At 43.3% G+C, this 19779-nt stretch overlaps 1 protein-coding gene across 1 annotated transcript in view; it reads right to left on the reverse strand.

Moving 5' to 3' along the window:
- The window catches only part of LOC139746291 (neural-cadherin-like), a 169988-nt gene that overhangs the window by 64495 nt on the left and 85714 nt on the right, over nt 1–19779 (reverse strand). The window contains 5 exon segments of the mRNA XM_071657380.1: nt 11736–11781; nt 11784–11898; nt 13301–13503; nt 17099–17504; nt 17923–18099. Of these exon segments, the coding sequence (XP_071513481.1) occupies nt 11736–11781; nt 11784–11898; nt 13301–13503; nt 17099–17504; nt 17923–18099 (947 nt within the window).

Here is a 19779-nt window from a genome sequence, read left to right on the forward strand (position 1 = left end):
ATCCTTGCGCTACAACGCTAACGCGGAAACAACGACTAAGTATAATAAATTAGAATTAAATAAATAATACATACATACATATATATATATATATATATATATATATATATATATATATATATATATATATATATATATATATATATATATTATTCATCCTTGCTCTTATTGCTCTTATTCACACACACACACACACACACACACACACACACACATATATATATATATATATATATATATATATATATATATATATATATATATATATATATATATATATATATATATATTTTTTTTTTTATTTATATTTTATTATACTTTGTCGCTGTCTCCCGCGTTTGCGAGGTAGCGCAAGGAAACAGACGAAAGAAATGGCCCCACCCCCCCCCCCCCATACACATGTATATACATACGTCCACACACGCAAATATACATACCTACACAACTTTCCATGGTTTACCCCAGACGCTTCACATGCTTTGATTCAATCCACTGACAGCACGTCAACCCCGGTATACCACATCGCTCCAATTCACTCTATTCCTTGCCCTCCTTTCACCCTACTGCATGTTCAGGCCCCGATCACACAAAATCTTTTTCACTCCATCTTTCCACCTCCAATTTGGTCTCCCTCTTCTCCTCGTTCCCTCCACTTCCGACACATATATCCTCTTGGTCAATCTTTCCTCACTCATTCTCTCCATGTGCCCAAACCACTTCAAAACACCCTCTTCTGCAATCTCAACCACGCTCTTTTTATTTCCACACATCTCTCTTACCCTTACGTTACTCACTCGATCAAACCACCTCACACCACACATTGTCCTCAAACATCTCATTTCCAGCACATCCATCCTCCTGCGCACAACTCTATCCATAGCCCACGCCTCGCAACCATACAACATTGTTGGAACCACTATTCCTTCAAACATACCCATTTTTGCTTTCCGAGATAATGTTCTCGACTTCCACACATTCTTCAAGGCCCCCAGAGTTTTCGCCCCCTCCCCCACCCTATGATCCACTTCCGCTTCCATGGTTCCATCCGCTGCCAGATCCACTCCCAGATATCTAAAACACTTCACTTCCTCCAGTTTTTCTCCATTCAAACTCACCTCCCAATTGACTTGACCCTCAACCCTACTGTACCTAATAACCTTGCTCTTATTCACATTTACTCTTAACTTTCTTCTTCCACACACTTTACCAAACTCAGTCACCAGCTTCTGCAGTTTCTCACATGAATCAGCCACCAGCGCTGTATCATCAGCGAACAACAACTGACTCACTTCCCAAGCTCTCTCATCCCCAACAGACTTCATACTTGCCCCTCTTTCCAAAACTCTTGCATTTACCTCCCTAACAACCCCATCCATAAACAAATTAAATAACCATGGAGACATCACACACCCCTGCCGCAAACCTACATTCACTGAGAACCAATCACTTTCCTCTCTTCCTACACGTACACATGCCTTACATCCTCGATAAAAACTTTTCACTGCTTCTAACAACTTTCCTCCCACACCATATATTCTTAATACCTTCCACAGAGCATCTCTATCAACTCTATCATATGCCTTCTCCAGATCCATAAATGCTACATACAAATCCATTTGCTTTTCTAATTATTTCTCACATACATTCTTCAAAGCAAACACCTGATCCACACATCCTCTACCACTTCTGAAACCACACTGCTCTTCCCCAATCTGATGCTCTGTACATGCCTTCACCCTCTCAATCAATACCCTCCCATATAATTTACCAGGAATACTCAACAAACATATACCTCTGTAATTTGAGCACTCACTCTTATCCCCTTTGCCTTTGTACAATGGCACTATGCACGCATTCCGCCAATCCTCAGGCACCTCACCATGAGTCATACATACATTAAATAACCTTACCAACCAATCAACAATACAGTTACCCCCTTTTTTAATAAATTCCACTGCAATACCATCCAAACCTGCTGCCTTGCCGGCTTTCATCTTCCGCAAAGCTTTCACTACCTCTTCTCTGTTTACCAAATCATTTTCCCTAACCCTCTCACTTTGCACACCACCTCGACCAAGACACCCTATATCTGCCACTCTATCATCAAACACATTCAACAAACCTTCAAAATACTCACTCCATCTCCTTCTCACATCACCACTACTTGTTATCACCTCCCCATTTGCGCCCTTCACTGAAGTTCCCATTTGCTCCCTTGTCTTACGCACTTTATTTACCTCCTTCCAGAACATCTTTTTATTCTCCCTAAAATTTAATGATACTCTCTCACCCCAACTCTCATTTGCCCTTTTTTCACCTCTTGCACCTATATATATGAATAGGAAACAGAAGGAGTCACGCGGGGAGTGCTCATACTCCTCGTAGACTCAGGTTGGGGTGTCTAAATGTGTGTGGATGTAACCAAGATGTGAAAAAAGGAGAGATAGGTAGTATGTTTGAGGAAAGGAACCTGGATGTTTTGGCTCTGAGTGTAAAGGGTAAAGGGGAAGAGTGGTTTCGGAATGTCTTGGGAGTAAAGTCAGGGGTTGGTGAGAGGACAAGCGCGAGGGAAGGAGTAGCACCGCTCCTGAAACAGGAGTTGTGGGAGTATGAGATAGTGTAAAAAAGTAAACTCTGGATTGATATGGGCAAAACTGAAAGCGGATGGAGAGAGATGGGTGATTATTGGTGCCTATGCACCTGGGCATGAGAAGAAAGATCATGAGAGGCAAGTGTTTTTGAAAGCAGCTGAGTGAGTGTGTTAGCAGTTTTTGATGCACGAGACCGGGTTATAGTGATGGGTGATTTGAATGCAAAGGTGGGTAATGTGGCAGTTGAGGGAATAATTGGTATACATGGGGTGTTCAGTGTTGTAAATGAAAATGGTGAAGAGCTTGTAGATTTGTGTGCTGAAAAAGGACTGGTGATTGGGAATACCAGGTATAAAAAGAGATATATAAATAAGTATACGTATGTAAGTAGGAGTGATGGCCAGAGAGCGTTACTGGATTACGTGTTAATTGATAGGCGCGTGAAAGAGAGACTTTTGGATGTTAATGTGCTGAGAGGTGCAACTAGAGGGATGTCTGATCATTATCTTGTGGAGGCGAAGGTGAAGATTTGTAGAGGTTTTCAGAATAGAAGAGAGAATGTTGGGGTGAAGAGAGTGAGAGTAAGTGAGCTTGGGAAGGAGACTTGTGTGAGGAAGTACCAGGAGAGTCTGAGTACAGAATGGAAAAAGGTGATAGCACTTGTGTGAGGAAGTACCAGGAGAGTCTGAGTACAGAATGGAAAAAGGTGAAAGCAAAGGACGTAAGGGGAGTGAGGGAGAAATGGGATGTATTTAGGGAAGCAGTGATGGCTTGCGCAAAAGATGCTTGAGGCGTAAGAAAGCTGGGAGGTGGGCAGATTAGAAAGGGTAGTGAGTGGTGAGATGAAGAAGCAAGGTTATTAGTGAAAGAGAAGAGAGAGGCATTTGGACGATTTTTGCAGGGTAATAGTGCAAATGACTAGGAGGTGTATTAAAAAAGAGGCAGAAGGTCAAGGGAAAGGTGCAAGAGGTGAAAAAGAGGGGAAATGAGAGTTGGGGTAAGAAGGTATCATTAAATTTTAGGGCGAATAAAAAGATGTTTTGGAAGGAGGTAAATAAAGTGCGTAAGACAAGAGAACAAATGGGAACAGCGATGAAAAGGGAAAATGGGGAGGTAATAAGTAGTGGTGATGTGAGGAGATGGAGTGAGTATTTTGAAGGTTTGTTGAATGTGGCAAATATAGGGTGTTCTGGTCGAGGTGGTGTGCGAAATGAGAGGGTTAGGGAGAATGCTTTGGTAAACAGAGAAGAGGTAGTGAAAGCTTTGTGGAAGATGAAAGTCGGCAAGGCGGCGGGTTTGGATGGCATTGCAGTGGAATTTATCAAAAAAGGGAGTGACCGTGTTGTTGACTGGTTGGTAAGGATATTCACTGTATGTATGGTTCATGGTGAAGTGCCTGAGGATTGGCGGAATGCATGCATAGTGCCACTGTACAAAGGCAAAGGGGATAAAGGTGAGTGTTCAAATTACACAGGTATTAGTTTGGTGAGTATTCCTGGGAAATTATATGGGAGAGTATTGATTGAGAGGGTGAAGGCATGTACAGAGCATCAGATTTGGGAAGAGCAGTGCGGTTTCAGAAGTGGAAGAGGATGTGTGGATCAGGTGTTTGCTTTGAAGGATGTATGTGAGAAATACTTAGAAGAACAAATGGATTTGTATGAAACATCTATGGATCTGGAGAAGGCATATGATAGAGTTGATAGAGATGCTCTGTGGAAGGTTTAAGAGTATATGGTGTAGGAGGTAAGTTGCTGGAAGCAGTGAAAAGTTTTTATGAAGGATGTAAGGCATGTGTACGAGTAGGAAGAAGGAAAGTAATTGGTTCTCACTGAATGTCGGTTTGCGGCAGGTGAGCGTGATGTCTCCAAGGCTGTTTATTTCATTTATGGATCTGGTTGTTAGGGAGTTAAATGCAAGAGTTTTGGAAAGAGGGGCAAGTATGCAGTCTGTTGTGGATGAGAGGGCTTAGGAAGTGAGTAAAGTGTCGTTCGCTCAAGACACAGCGCTGGTGGCTGATTCAGGTGAGAAACTGCAGAAGTTGGTGACTGAGTATGGCAAAGTGTGTGAAAGGAGAAAGCTGAGAGTAAATGTGAATAAGAGCAAGGATATTAGGTTCAGTAGGGTTGAGGGACAAGTTAACTGAGAGTTAAGTTTGAATGGAGAAAAGTTGGAGGAAGTGAAGCGTTTTAGATATCTTGGAGTGGATTTGGCAGCGGATGGAACCATGGAAGCGGAAGTGAATCATAGGGTGGGGGAGGGGCCGAAGGTTCTGGCTGTGGGAGTTTATGGATATACATATGTTTGTGGGTGGGTTGGGCCATTCTTTTGTGTGTATCCTTGCGCTACCTCGCTAACGCGGAAACAACGACTAAGGATAATAAATCAGAATTAAATGAATAATACATACATACATTTATATATATATATATATATATATATATATATATATATATATATATATATATATATATATATTTTTTTTTTTTTTTTTTTTTTTTTTTTTTTATACTTTGTCGCTGTCTCCCGCGTTTGCGAGGTAGCGCAAGGAAACAGACGAAAGAAATGGCCCAACCCCCCCCCCATACACATGTACATACACACGTCCACACACGCAAATATACATACCTACACAGCTTTCCATGGTTTACCCCAGACGCTTCACATGCCTTGCTTCAATCCACTGACAGCACGTCAACCCCTGTATACCACATGACTCCAATTCACTCTATTTCTTGCCCTCCTTTCACCCTCCTGCATGTTCAGGCCCCGATCACACAAAATCTTTTTCACTCCATCTTTCCACCTCCAATTTGGTCTCCCTCTTCTCCTCGTTCCCACCACCTCCGACACATATATCCTCTTGGTCAATCTCTCCTCACTCATTCTCTCCATGTGCCCAAACCATTTCAAAACACCCTCTTCTGCTCTCTCAACCATGCTCTTTTTATTTCCACACATCTCTCTTACCCTTACGTTACTTACTCGATCAAACCACCTCACACCACACATTGTCCTCAAACATCTCATTTCCAGCACATCCATCCTCCTGCGCACATCTCTATCCATAGCCCACGCCTCGCAACCATACAACATTGTTGGAACCACTATTCCCTCAAACATACCCATTTTTGCTTTCCGAGATAGTGTTCTCGACTTCCACACATTTTTCAAGGCTCCCAAAATTTTCGCCCCCTCCCCCACCCTATGATCCACTTCCGCTTCCATGGTTCCATCCGCTGACAGATCCACTCCCAGATATCTAAAACACTTCACTTCCTCCAGTTTTTCTCCATTCAAACTCACCTCCCAATTGACTTGACCCTCACCCCTACTGTACCTAATAACCTTGCTCTTATTCACATTTACTCTCAACTTTCTTCTTCCACACACTTTACCAAACTCAGTCACCAGCTTCTGCAGTTTCTCACATGAATCAGCCACCAGCGCTGTATCATCAGCGAACAACAACTGACTCACTTCCCAAGCTCTCTCATCCCCAACAGACTTCATACTTGCCCCTCTTTCCAGGACTCTTGCATTTACCTCCCTTACAACCCCATCCATAAACAAATTAAACAACCATGGAGACATCACACACCCCTGCCGCAAACCTACATTCACTGAGAACCAATCACTTTCCTCTCTTCCTACACGTACACATGCCTTACATCCTCGATAAAAACTTTTCACTGCTTCTAACAACTTGCCTCCCACACCATATATTCTTAATACCTTCCACAGAGCATCTCTATCAACTCTATCATATGCCTTCTCCAGATCCATAAATGCTACATACAAATCCATTTGCTTTTCTAAGTATTTCTCACATACATTCTTCAAAGCAAACACCTGATCCACACATCCTCTACCACTTCTAAAACCGCACTGCTCTTCCCCAATCTGATGCTCTGTACATGCCTTCACCCTCTCAATCAATACCCTCCCATATAATTTACCAGGAATACTCAACAAACTTATACCTCTGTAATTTGAGCACTCACTCTTATCCCCTTTGCCTTTGTACAATGGCACTATGCACGCATTCCGCCAATCCTCAGGCACCTCACCATGAGTCATACATACATTAAATAACCTTACCAACCAGTCAACAATACAGTCACCCCCTTTCTTAATAAATTCCACTGCAATACCATCCAAACCTGCTGCCTTGCCGGCTTTCATCTTCCGCAAAGCTTTTACTACCTCTTCTCTGTTTACCAAATCATTTTCCCTAACCCTCTCACTTTGCACACCACCTCGACCAAAACACCCTATATCTGCCACTCTGTCATCAGACACATTCAACAAACCTTCAAAATACTCATTCCATCTCCTTCTGACATCACCGCTACTTGTTATCACCTCCCCATTTACGCCCTTCACTGAAGTTCCCATTTGCTCCCTTGTCTTACGCACCCTATTTACCTCCTTCCAGAACATCTTTTTATTTTCCCTAAAATTTACTGATAGTCTCTCACCCCAACTCTCATTTGCCCTTTTTTTCACCTCTTGCACCTTTCTCTTGACCTCCTGTCTCTTTCTTTTATACTTCTCCCACTCAATTGCATTTTTTCCCTGCAAAAATCGTCCAAATGCCTCTCTCTTCTCTTTCACTAATACTCTTACTTCTTCATCCCACCACTCACTACCCTTTCTAAACAGCCCACCTCCCACTCTTCTCATGCCACAAGCATCTTTTGCGCAATCCATCACTGATTCCCTAAATACATCCCATTCCTCCCCCACTCCCCTTACTTCCATTGTTCTCACCTTTTTCCATTCTGTACACAGTCTCTCCTGGTACTTCCCCACACAGGTCTCCTTCCCAAGCTCACTTACTCTCACCACCTTCTTCACCCCAACATTCACTCCTCTTTTCTGAAAACCCATACTAATCTTCACCTTAGCCTCCACAAGATAATGATCAGACATCCCTCCAGTTGCACCTCTCAGCACATTAACATCCAAAAGTCTCTCTTTCGCACGCCTGTCAATTAACACGTAATCCAATAACGCTCTCTGGCCATCTCTCCTACTTACATAAGTATACTTATGTATATCTCGCTTTTTAAACCAGGTATTCCCAATCATCAGTCCTTTTTCAGCACATAAATCTACAAGCTCTTCACCATTTCCATTTACAACACTGAACACCCCATGCATACCAATTATTCCCTCAACTGCCACATTACTCACCTTTGCATTCAAATCACCCATCACTATAACCCGGTCTCGTGCATCAAAACCGCTAACACACTCATTTAGCTGCTCCCAAAACACTTGCCTCTCATGATCTTTCTTCTCATGCCCAGGTGCATATGCACCAATAATCACCCACCTCTCTCCATCAACTTTCAATTTTACCCATATTAATCGAGAATTTACTTTCTTACATTCTATCGTTGCTCTTATTGCTCTTATTCACACATACACACACACACACACACATATATATATATATATATATATATATATATATATATATATATATATATATATATATATATATATATATATATATGAATGGGAAACAGAAGGAGTCACGCGGGGAGTGCTCATACTCCTCGTAGACTCAGGTTGGGGTGTCTAAATGTGTGTGGATGTAACCAAGATGTGAAAAAAGGAGAGATAGGTAGTATGTTTGAGGAAAGGAACCTGGATGTTTTGGCTCTGAGTGAAACGAAGCTCAAGGGTAAAGGGGAAGAGTGGTTTCGGAATGTCTTGGGAGTAAAGTCAGGGGTTAGTGAGAGGACAAGAGCAAGGGAAGGAGTAGCACTACTCCTGAAACAGGAGTTGTGGGAGTATGTGATAGAATGTAAGAAAGTAAATTCTCGATTAATATGGGTAAAACTGAAAGTGGATGGAGAGAGATGGGTGATTATTGGTGCATATGCACCTGGGCATGAGAAGAAAGATCATGAGAGGCAAGTGTTTTGGGAGCAGCTGAATGAGTGTTAGTGGTTTTGATGCACGCGACTGGGTTATAGTGATGGGTGATTTGAATGCAAAGGTGAGTAATGTGGCAGTTGAGGGAATAATTGGTATACATGGGGTGTTCAGTGTTGTAAATGGAAATGAAGAACTTGTAGATTTATGTGCTGAAAAAGGACTGGTGATTGGGAATACCTGGTTTAAAAAGCGAGATATACATAAGTATACGTATGTAAGTAGGAGAGATGGCCAGATAGCGTTATTGGATTACGTGTTAATTAACAGGCGCGCGAAAGAGAGACTTTTGGATGTAAATGTGCTGAGAGGTGCAACTGGAGGGATGTCTGATCATTATCTTGTGGAGGCTAAGGTGAAGATTTGTATGGGTTTTCAGAAAAGACGAGTGAATGTTGGGGTGAAGAGGGTGGTGAGAGTAAGTGAGCTTGGGAAGGAGACTTGTGTGAGGAAGTATCAGGAGAGACTGAGTACAGAATGGAAAAAGGTGAGAACAATGGAAGTAAGGGGAGTGGGGGAGGACTGGGATGTATTTAGGGAATCAGTGATGGATTACGCAAAAGATGCTTGTGGCATGAGAAGCGTGGGAGGTGGGTTGATTAGAAAGGGTAGTGAGTGGTGGGATGAAGAAGTAAGATTATTAGCGAAAAAGAAGAGAGAGGCATTTGGACGATTTTTGCAGGGAAAAAATGCAATTGAGTGGGAGATGTATAAAAGAAAGAGACAGGAGGTCAAGAGAAAGGTACAAGAGGTGAAAAAGAGGGCAAATGAGAGTTGGGGTGAGAGAGTATCATTAAATTTTAGGGAGAATAAAAAGATGTTCTGGAAAGAGGTAAATAAAGTGCGTAAGACAAGGGAGCAAATGGGAACTTCAGTGAAGGGCGCTAATGGGGAGGTGATAACAAGTAGTGGTGATGTGAGAAGGAGATGGAGTGAGTATTTTGAAGGTTTGTTGAATGTGTTTGATGATAGAGTGGCAGATATAGGGTGTCTTGGTCGAGGTGGTGTGCAAAGTGAGAGAGTTGGGGAAGATGAAAGCCGGCAAGGCAGCAGGTTTGGATGGTATTGCAGTGGAATTTATTAAAAAAGGGGGTGACTGTATTGTTGACTGGTTGGTAAGGTTATTTAATGTATGTATGACTCATGGTGAGGTGCCTGAGGATTGGCGGAATGCGTGCATAGTGCCATTGTACAAAGGCAAAGGGGATAAGAGTGAGTGCTCAAATTACAGAGGTATAAGTTTGTTGAGTATTCCTGGTAAATTATATGGGAGGGTATTGATTGAGAGGGTGAACGCATGTACAGAGCATCAGATTGGGGAAGAGCAGTGTGGTTTCAGAAGTGGTAGAGGATGTGTGGATCAGGTGTTTGCTTTGAAGAATGTAGGAGAGAAATACTTAGAAAAGCAAATGGATTTGTATGTAGCATTTATGGATCTGGAGAAGGCATATGATAGAGTTGATAGAGATGCTCTGTGGAAGGTATTAAGAATATATGGTGTGGGTGGCAAGTTGTTAGAAGCAATGAAAAGTTTTTATCGAGGATGTAAGGCATGTGTACGTGTAGGAAGAGAGGAAAGTGATTGGTTCTCAGTGAATGTAGGTTTGCGGCAGGGGTGTGTGATGTCTCCATGGTTGTTTGATTTGTTTATGGATGGGGTTGTTAGGGAGGTGAATGCAAGAGTTTTGGAAAGAGGGGCAAGAATGAAGTCTGTTGTGGATGAGAGAGCTTGGGAAGTAAGTCAGTTGTTGTTCGCTGATGATACAGCGCTGGTGGCTGATTCATGTGAGAAACTGCAGAAGCTGGTGACTGAGTTTGGTAAAGTGTGTGAAAGAAGAAAGTTAAGAGTAAATGTGAATAAGAGCAAGGTTATTAGGTACAGTAGGGTTGAGGGTCAAGTCAATTGGGAGGTAGGTTTGAATGGAGAAAAACTGGAAGTAAAGTGTTTTAGATATCTGGGAGTGGATCTGACAGCGGATGGAACCATGGAAGCGTAAGTGAATCATAGGGTGGGGGAGGGGGCGAAAATCCTGGGAGCCTTGAAGAATGTGTGGAAGTCGAGAACATTATCTCGGAAAGCAAAAATGGCTATGTTTGAAGGAATAGTGGTTCCAACAATGTTGTATGGTTGCGAGGCGTGGGCTATGGATAGAGTTGTGCGCAGGAGGGTGGATGTGCTGGAAATGAGATGTTTGAGGACAATGTGTGGTGTCAGGTGGTTTGATCGAGTAAGTAATGTAAGGGTAAGAGAGACGTGTGGAAATAAAAAGAGCGTGGTTGAGAGAGCAGAAGAGGGTGTTTTGAAATGGTTTCGGCACTTGGAGAGAATGAGTGAGGAAAGATTGACCAAGAGGATATATGTGTCGGAGGTGGAGGGAACGAGGAGAAGTGGGAGACCAAATTGGAGGTGGAAAGATGGAGTGAAAAAGATTTTGTGTGATCGGGGCCTGAACATGCAGGAGGGTGAAAGGCGGGCAAGGAAGAGAGTGAATTGGAACGATGTGGTATACCGGGGTTGACGTGCTGTCAGTGGAGTGAATCAGGGCATGTGAAGCGTCTGGGGTAAACCATGGAAAGTTGTGTGGGGGGCCTGGCTGTGGAAAGGGAGCTGTGGTTTAGGGCATTATTGCATGACAGCTAGAGACTGAGTGTGAACGAATGAGGCCTTTGTTGTCTTTTCCTAGCGCTACCCCGCACACATGAGGGGGGAGGGGGATGGTATTCCATGTGTGGCGAGGTGGCGATGGGAATGAATAAAGGCACACAGTGTGAATTGTGTGCATGGGTATATATGTATGTGTCTGTGTGTGTATATATATGTGTACATTGAAATGTATAGGTATGTATATTTGCGTGTGTGGACGTGTGTGTATATACATGTGTATGGGGGTGGGTTGGGCCATTTCTTTCGTCTGTTTCCTTGCGCTACCTCGCAAACGCGGGATACAGCGACAAAGCAAAATAAAAAAAAATAAAATATATGAAGTGCTTGTTTACAATCCAACATCAACAATATGTAAACGTTATGTGACAAGGAGCATTCTATACATCTTTTTCTCTCTAAATCTTTAGAATCCAAGAACCATGGGTACCATAATGATACAAGTTGAGCGAACATGTCTTTTTCTTGCAAGACAGCACCTACTGCCTGTGAGTTTAGCTGATTTCCTTTCTTATTCACTGAGGTAGCCTTACCTTCCCTCTCTGAGCTGTGTGGACGCGAAGATCTCCCCAGTGTTGACCGGAGGGTAAAGAGTGGGTGGGGAGGTCCCGCCCATGAGAAGGACTTATCCTGAAGGTCCCAGTCATCTGGATCCTCGACGTAGACACGGCCCAGAGCAGCGTCCGCACCCCCACCCTGCAGCAGGTGTCATCACAGAACTCATTAGTGAGTGAGCCACGATACTGTGCATGGAAATAAACATCATCTACTACTGACGATATCAACAGCTGTCTCTTAAAGATTCAGACTCCAATCCGCCAGTGTCTGTAGGTTGTTCATGAGAGGGAAGCCATTCTGGAGTTCTACAGTGGGGAGCGGATAGGTTACATAACACTGGATTAGTTCTTACCTAAGTCCAGTCTTCGGGCGTGGGAAAATATACCTGTACTTAAGAAGCATTACATTACATTATAGCAACTCAAGTGATATGTAACTCTGCGTCACTAAATGTCCAACTGATTACCACTAGATGTAAAATGTATAAACCATAAAATCTGCTATGCAAAACCATTAACTCAACGCGGTTCTCGAGAAGCCTTTGTTGGGGCAGCGTTCGCCTAAGTGTAAACACCACGACTGACACATATCTACCTATACTCCGACTAGTGAAGCAGTGAAGCAGCGATTCAGTAAAATTCCCGTAAAGGGTCAGAGGGGCGATCGCCTGATACAAACGCCTTGACACTGACAGACACCAGCACCAGTATACACTTCACCAAGCCTAACCTTCATTCATTGAAGTCCGTTACCACAGTCGCCTTGCAACATCCAGTGCTCTTACGGGCAGATTCAAGAATAGTCCTATACCTACTGCTGTGAATTTCATAAACAATCTCGAACAAGCACATAGCTAAGGAAATAAACAGTTTAGCTTTCCCGTAGTCATGTGTGTATATCAACTACTATGTTATTTTAAAAGCAACAAAAAGAATATTCATCACTTGATGTTCTCCATTAAATACATAATGTATATCAACCACAAAATTATAGCAATGCACCCAGTATAAAACTTTACATCACAGAATGTTTAACTAATCACCACCAAATGTATATAATGTATAATAAACACTGAATTCGTTCTGTAAAACATCCTGTACAGGAAGGAAAACCGCACTCGTGCTTACTCAAAGCGTATAAGTATCCAGCCCCACCTTGATCTTAAGCTTTTATGTGATTAATCAACTAACTATTATTATGACCTTCCCCTCCATCCCCGTTATGCAGTTTCTCAAATGTATATTTTCAGGCGAATAGCTGCCTGATTCCAATAGACCGCGCTTCATTATATCATTCTATTTTACATGCACACAGTAACATAACTACACTCAAGTGAAATAAGCTACGGAGAGTGTCTAAACACGCAAAGAATTACCTTGATAGAAAGAGAAAAGAACAAGAAGAGGTACAAGTTACAACAACACGAGTTTCTGAAGGGATTATATTAAGCTGATATTGACCAACTCTTCAAAATCAGAAAGGACAGGTTGACGAGAGCACACAGTTGGAATAAGCAGGTATAGACCTTATATAAAGTCACCTGAGTCTTCCAGAGGTAGACAGTCTTGGCGGCAGGTTTCATGGGGTTGTCGTTGACATCGTCAATGATGACGGTGACGGGTTGTGTGGCTGCCAACCCCCCAGCGTCTGCCACCACCACCTCGGCCGTCAGCTGGCGGTGCTCCTCCCTGTCCACGGGCCCTAACGTCCACACCTCCGCCCCGCCACGACCACTGTCTGCACCTGCCATGTGCAGTAAAAAACGTATCAGTTTCTTGTACTCGCCAGTACTCTTCGATGCTGGTCCGAATCCGTTAATTCAGTAAAAACAATAGAAAACCAACAATATATTCTATCATTAGGTTTGATTACTTTTGCTCTAGAGCGAAATCTAATGGACCAGTGAAATGTCGAGCTCGACTTGCTTAAATTCACATATCTAAATAAATGAACGTATAAATAATTAGAAAAATAATGTAATGATAATGACGTTATCATATCTTCTCACGCTCCAACACAGAATTCTAAAGCATATGAATCTATAATGAAAGCTGGTGCATTTCCCTCATTCCACTAAATGCCTAGCATTATCAAACTCCCTCGATATTCGCTTCCCGACCAGCCCGAGCCGGTAATGCGGAATAAACCAACATTAAGCGTATCGTCGTTCCTAGTGCTAACGAGAGTCGTGTTACATATTGCTCGCATCTGTTGGTGTGCCTTATGCTTATTTGGCCTACATATGCTGGTGCACGTTATGACTATATTTACGTACACTTGCTGGTGTACGTTATGGCTGTATGGCATAAATGTGTTGGTGTGTTTTGGTCATATATCACGTACATTTGTTGATGCTCGTTATGGTCATATGATGTTAATCTGGCATACGTAATGGTTCCATTGCTTACATCTGTTGGCGTACAATTGGTTATACAACTTCTTTGATGGTGTTCGTTTGGTTATATCATTATGGTTTATGGTTTATGATATACTGCTGAAAACCTTTTGGTGAACGTTTTAAGAGTCAAGGACCTGCCAGATATCAAGTGATCAAGATCTTTCATATTCTCACCACCAAGCATGTTATGTGATCAAATGCACTTGTTTGATAAGCGTTCGCTTGATTTTATAATCATTCAGTCATTACAATAGGTAAGCACAGGTAAAAAATCCTTTTCTACATAAAGGATTTCTTTTTTCAATGCTGGAAATCGCCAGTTTGTTTTAAAGAATAATACGAAAAGAACAGTTTGTGGCAATGGCTGGGAAAGCGTTCTGTGGTTAGAATTGGTAAAGGGCTGAAATGGAGAAGGCTAATGGAGACGTGGCCCTTTACTGGATGCCGAGTGTATGAGGGAGTCATGTGGTTATGCGTGTGTTAATTCTGGAATTATATACAGTTGTCCGGGAAGATTAAGGAAGGGCAAAGTATATCATTTTTGCGGTGGCGTATTCTCATAGAAGACGGAAATGGGGAAAAAATGTGTAGGAGCAATCAGATAAATATAGCAGGAAGTTTGAAGGAGGAGAGAGAGAGAGAGAGAGAGAGAGAGAGAGAGAGAGAGAGAGAGAGAGAGAGAGAGAGAGAGAGAGAGAGATGCTGGGAGACATGAATGCAAGAGTGGGGGATGTGGAAGCAGGAGGGTTTCTGTAAGGAGGGAGAGTGCTAGGTGAGAATGCAAATGGTGGGTTTCTGGTAGACTTGTGTGCTCCGGGAGGATAAGTTTCCAGTAAATATACATATCCCGAACGTAAAGTAATTCGCATGTGTACATGGAGAAGAGTTGGGGAGGGAACGGGATGTATATACTGCCAGTCTGTGTGTTAACAACTGGAAGAATCAGGAAATGTTGCATTTGAGAGTAGTTGGAAGAATGATGTTGAGTTATGATCATCATACGACAATAGCAAAGGTAAGGATTAGGGTATATAGATCTGTGGGGATAGAAAATGAGGACATGAGAGAAGCAGTGGTTAAATGAATAATCAGAGGGAGCTAGGATGGAGTACCTGGAAAATAAATGGTGTCAGAGAATGGAGACAAAAATGAGAATGAAAATAAGGTATACGGCGTTTTTTCAGGGACAGTATAGTGAAGGCAGCAGGTGAATGAGGCAAGAAAGTGGGTAATGAAGGGAGAGATGGCTGTGTGTGTGTGTGTGGTAGAAAGAATTGGTCGAGAACGCAGAAGAAAACAAGAAGGAATCATATATGACGTTTCTGGAGAGACAAAGAAAATGCCATGGAAAGAAAGAGAAGTACAAAGAATTAGATAAACATATTATATTGGGAAGAACTGAAGACAAAACCAAGTGACGACTCTGCAAAAGTTGAGCTACGTTCTTGGAAAAAAGTTAGAAAAAGAAAAAGAGGATAGAGGTAGCAAAAGTAGGAAGGAGAGACGGTGAAGAATTCCCTTTGACAAAACCAAATGTGGTGTTAAGTCAGTGGATGGTCATCGAAGAATGGCAGAGGGGCAATATTATGCGTGAGAAATCTTTATCTCGACGAAGAAACAGGATCCAAGGACGATATAAAAGCAGCTACGAACGGGATAAACATAGACGGGTCCCTGGAGTTTATGGGACAATAGAAATGTTGAAGGGTGGTGGTGGTGATGACTAGTGGCATAGTAGATGCGCAAAATGTGTGTGCATATGGAGGAGTTGTAGGTGATGATCTATTGGCACAATGAATGCGCAAAATATGTGTGTGCTTTGGAAGAGCTACAGGGTGCCATATAACTAGACGGAAGAGGTGACAGTGTCTTTCTGCAAAGGAAAAGGTGTATAGGATCCAAATGTAAACTAGAAAGGAGTGGGCTTGCTGTGCATAGGAGGGAACACAGAAAGGAGAAACGTAAATGAGAGGATGAGGAAGGTAACAGAGTGGACGACATGTGAAAAGGGGAAAAGAGGTTTATAAAAGGAAGAGAAAGCGTAGATAGAATGTTCCCTGCGAAGATGATAACAGACAAGTACATAGAGATAAGTATAATGACGTACATGGCAGGGTGGACAGGAATGCATTGTGAGGAATGCTGCTGGTTGCAACAAAAAAAATATCATTCGAAGAAAGAAGTAAAATCATGTGCATAATAGAATGGTCAGTTAAGTGCAAGTTTTTAGATGGCGAAGGAGTGCCACAGAGTTGAATGTTTTCACCTTGGCTTTTCCGTCTGAATGCAGATGGGGCAGTGATAGAAATGAATGCAAGAATAAGAGACGTGCCGTGTAAAAAAGACACTTTAGTCGTTGCTGATAAGCTTATCTGTTAACGATTTCGTGTTGCTAGTTACAACTGAAGGGATATTTCATATGGCAAATGAATTTTTCTACTGTGGGTAAGTGAAGAAAATTGAAGATGAATGCCGGTATGAATAAAGTGGTAGATTTTGAACGGAGGGAAATCGACTAACTAGAATAACTGGATTTAATGAACGAAAATGTAAGGTAAGGATGGTTTATGAAGTTGAGAAATTCTAGATAGTACTTTTACTAAGTAAATGACCTAGTCGAGGTAAAAATAAAAGCTGTTTAAGGGAAATAAAAGAAAGTGACCATCAGTGCGAAGAAAATGACTGAGGACAGTATACTTCTGCTATCCTTAACTTACCAGTGTAAAACTTGGACACGAAATGAAGTAGAGTTTATGGATTCAAGGTCATGAAATGAGCAACCTGACAAAGGCTTGTGGTGTCAGAGGAGGAAATGATGAAGTAATCACTGACCAGGTTTTACGTAAGATGTTTGAAGTTAGAGAAAGGTATGATCCTTGATCACAAGGGCAAGACCTACGGGTCTCATGGACTCACTTCTGAACTGTTGTTTATACTCACTCGAGTCGTACTTGATGGAGAGAGTGTCAAGGACGTGGGCGGGGTTGGAGGGGGCCAGGGTGAAGTTGAAGGGCGGGCCGTGGGCCAGCGCCCACACGTCGTCGTCGGTAGCTGTGAGGAGGCCCAGGAGGGAGGCAGGAGTGCCCTCGGTCACATGTAGGAGGGTGGGAGGCAGGAGGCGCGGGGGGCAGTCGTTGACATCCGTCACAGTGATGGTGAGGGTGGCTGTGGACGAGAGGGAGGAGGGGCGGCCACCCTCGTCCACCGCCACCACCCTGGCCACACCCTCCTCCCCGCCGGGAGCCTCACGGTCCAGGGCGCGCCACAGCCTCACGCCCCCGCTACCGTCCACGCTCAGGGCGCCCCACCCGCCGTCCACACGGTACTCCACTCCCTGCTGCTTCATCTGCGGGAGACAGAGACAAGTCGGAGTGTGTGTTGGTGAGACACTTACTCAGGGTAACTAGCGCGTTTGTGGGAATGTGTGTTTGTATGTGCTTGTTGGAATGTGTACTTGTGTCCATTTCGTAGTAATCCCCCGTCTGAGACGGAAAGATAGAGATAGAAATGTCTCATTATTAGCTGTTCTAACAACATCTGGCAGAGGACATGATGCTAAGGTATTTGGAGATATTGTGTGACTTATGTGCCTATGAACTTGAACTTTTAATTGATCTTGCATTGATGGTTTGTCAAATATCCTGTTTACCAGCAGAATTTAGAGTCACCATTATACATGTCAACAGGAGACAACTCACCATGAAGGAGGTGAACCAAGAAACTAGAGGTCACCATCATATCCCCAGGAAGGTGGAGATACTCACCATGTCTGGGTCGGTGGCTGGTAGGGAGGCCAGGAGGGTGCCGGGGGCGGCGTCCTCCCTGACGGTGACGTGGGCGTGCGGGCGGCGGAACTGCGGTGGGTTGTCGTTCAGGTCCCGCAGCCGCACCTCCACCCAGGCCGTGTCCGTGTGCCGCGCGTCGCTCCAACCGCCACGGCCCTTGAAGGAGGGTGTAAGAAAAACGAGGTCACCTTAAACATGTGGTTATGGCTCGAAGTAGTAGAGAGCGGACGTGCCGAACCTCCGCTCCGACACTACACACAATGCCTAGGAAACGGTCTACGGCCCTGGCTTATCTCCTTTGGCCCTCGGTCCTTTTTATTACCTTCCTTATTTTCTCCTTTATAACTTCTGTCGTGAGGTGTATACAACCCGTGAGGCCTTACAAAGCCTTCACTTGAGAGAGAGGGAAAGCAATGGCTAGTCCCGGCCTTAGGCTCCTGAAGGAGTAAGTCTGTCATCTGAGGCCTTATGCCCACAATAGCCATCCAGTACTATCCATCACTGACACCAAACGGGTTACAAAGACGAGGCATGAAGAGGACAACAAGTACAACCGAGGTTGTCTTTCTCCTATAGAAAAATCCTCAATAGTACAGCGGAAAGCTGGCAGAAAATAACTTAATTTTCGACACCAGCAAGAGATCCATGACAGCGTGAACTTACACATTGCTGATGCCTAATTCTTCATCGCTCTCTTCAGTCAATGCGTCATAGCGTGTGGCAAAGATCCACCCTACTGTGCCCAATCCCCATCAGGAGTTAGAATTCGGCCCGTGCCATCCCACCAGCTCACACTTCTGTTTCCGGGAAAAAATGAATGAATCCCCGACATATTTACAGTCCACAGAGGATGAGGATGAGTTCAATGAACCCGAAACTGCTAAGCAAAAACACACTAAACGTACAGCCACTAGTGATCACCACAGAAAGATCGAAAACCCAACCTTTACTCTGCACCAAGAAACAGGTGACGTGGCAAAAATTGAGTGAAAAACAACCCAGGGACAAAGACACAACATTTCCACAAAGTCTCATAACCCTAAGTGTTATAGAACACAAACAGACGACTTAATCTGGACACATTCACACGAGAACAACCACATGTTGTCCACATCATTAGCCACAGTGCACCACATCATCAAACCACTGAAGCTCAAGGTTACGCTGCCCACTGACACAATCTCAGTGGTCACTTCTACGTACTGGGTAGGCACTGCTGATACAAAAAGTACCACGAGGCAATGATGTACTATTTCACTATGACTCCCTTTCAATGACCTCATTGACTCCTATCAGTCTTTAACCCTCACCATATCAAGAGAGGCTATCGATGCTAGACTAATTCAAGGTCTTAGTGAAGGATTGGTGGACCAGCGATCATCACCGGACATTAAATCCCAGACATACATACCCCAGACACTATACGATAACAAATATCACAAACATAAATACAACGAGACGTGAAATACTATGGTTCACGACATCTGGGGCCAAAATTCCCCATTCTAAGTGTTCAGAAACCCTGATATAATCCTTGTAAGAGGTAAAAACCCATCACACACTCCATAGCAAAATGAATGAAGCCAACTGTTGTGATCACACATTCACTATATCCCCATCACAAATTTTTTCTCTAGAACGATACCTTCGTATGAAATTGGGAAACAAAGACAAATATGAATCATATTTACAACTGTGACAATGGTAAATGAAAGGTATTTAATGTGGAGGGGTGAAGAGACAGGAAGTCATGGGACTTGGAAGTACATTGGAAAAGGCGGATAACAGGAGACCTAACGGCCTATGACGGGGTTGTCTCGAATCATCCACTTCTCA

Source organism: Panulirus ornatus, chromosome 64 (genome assembly GCF_036320965.1).
Source record: "Panulirus ornatus isolate Po-2019 chromosome 64, ASM3632096v1, whole genome shotgun sequence".
In the NCBI taxonomy this organism is placed as follows: Eukaryota; Metazoa; Arthropoda; class Malacostraca; order Decapoda; family Palinuridae; genus Panulirus; species Panulirus ornatus.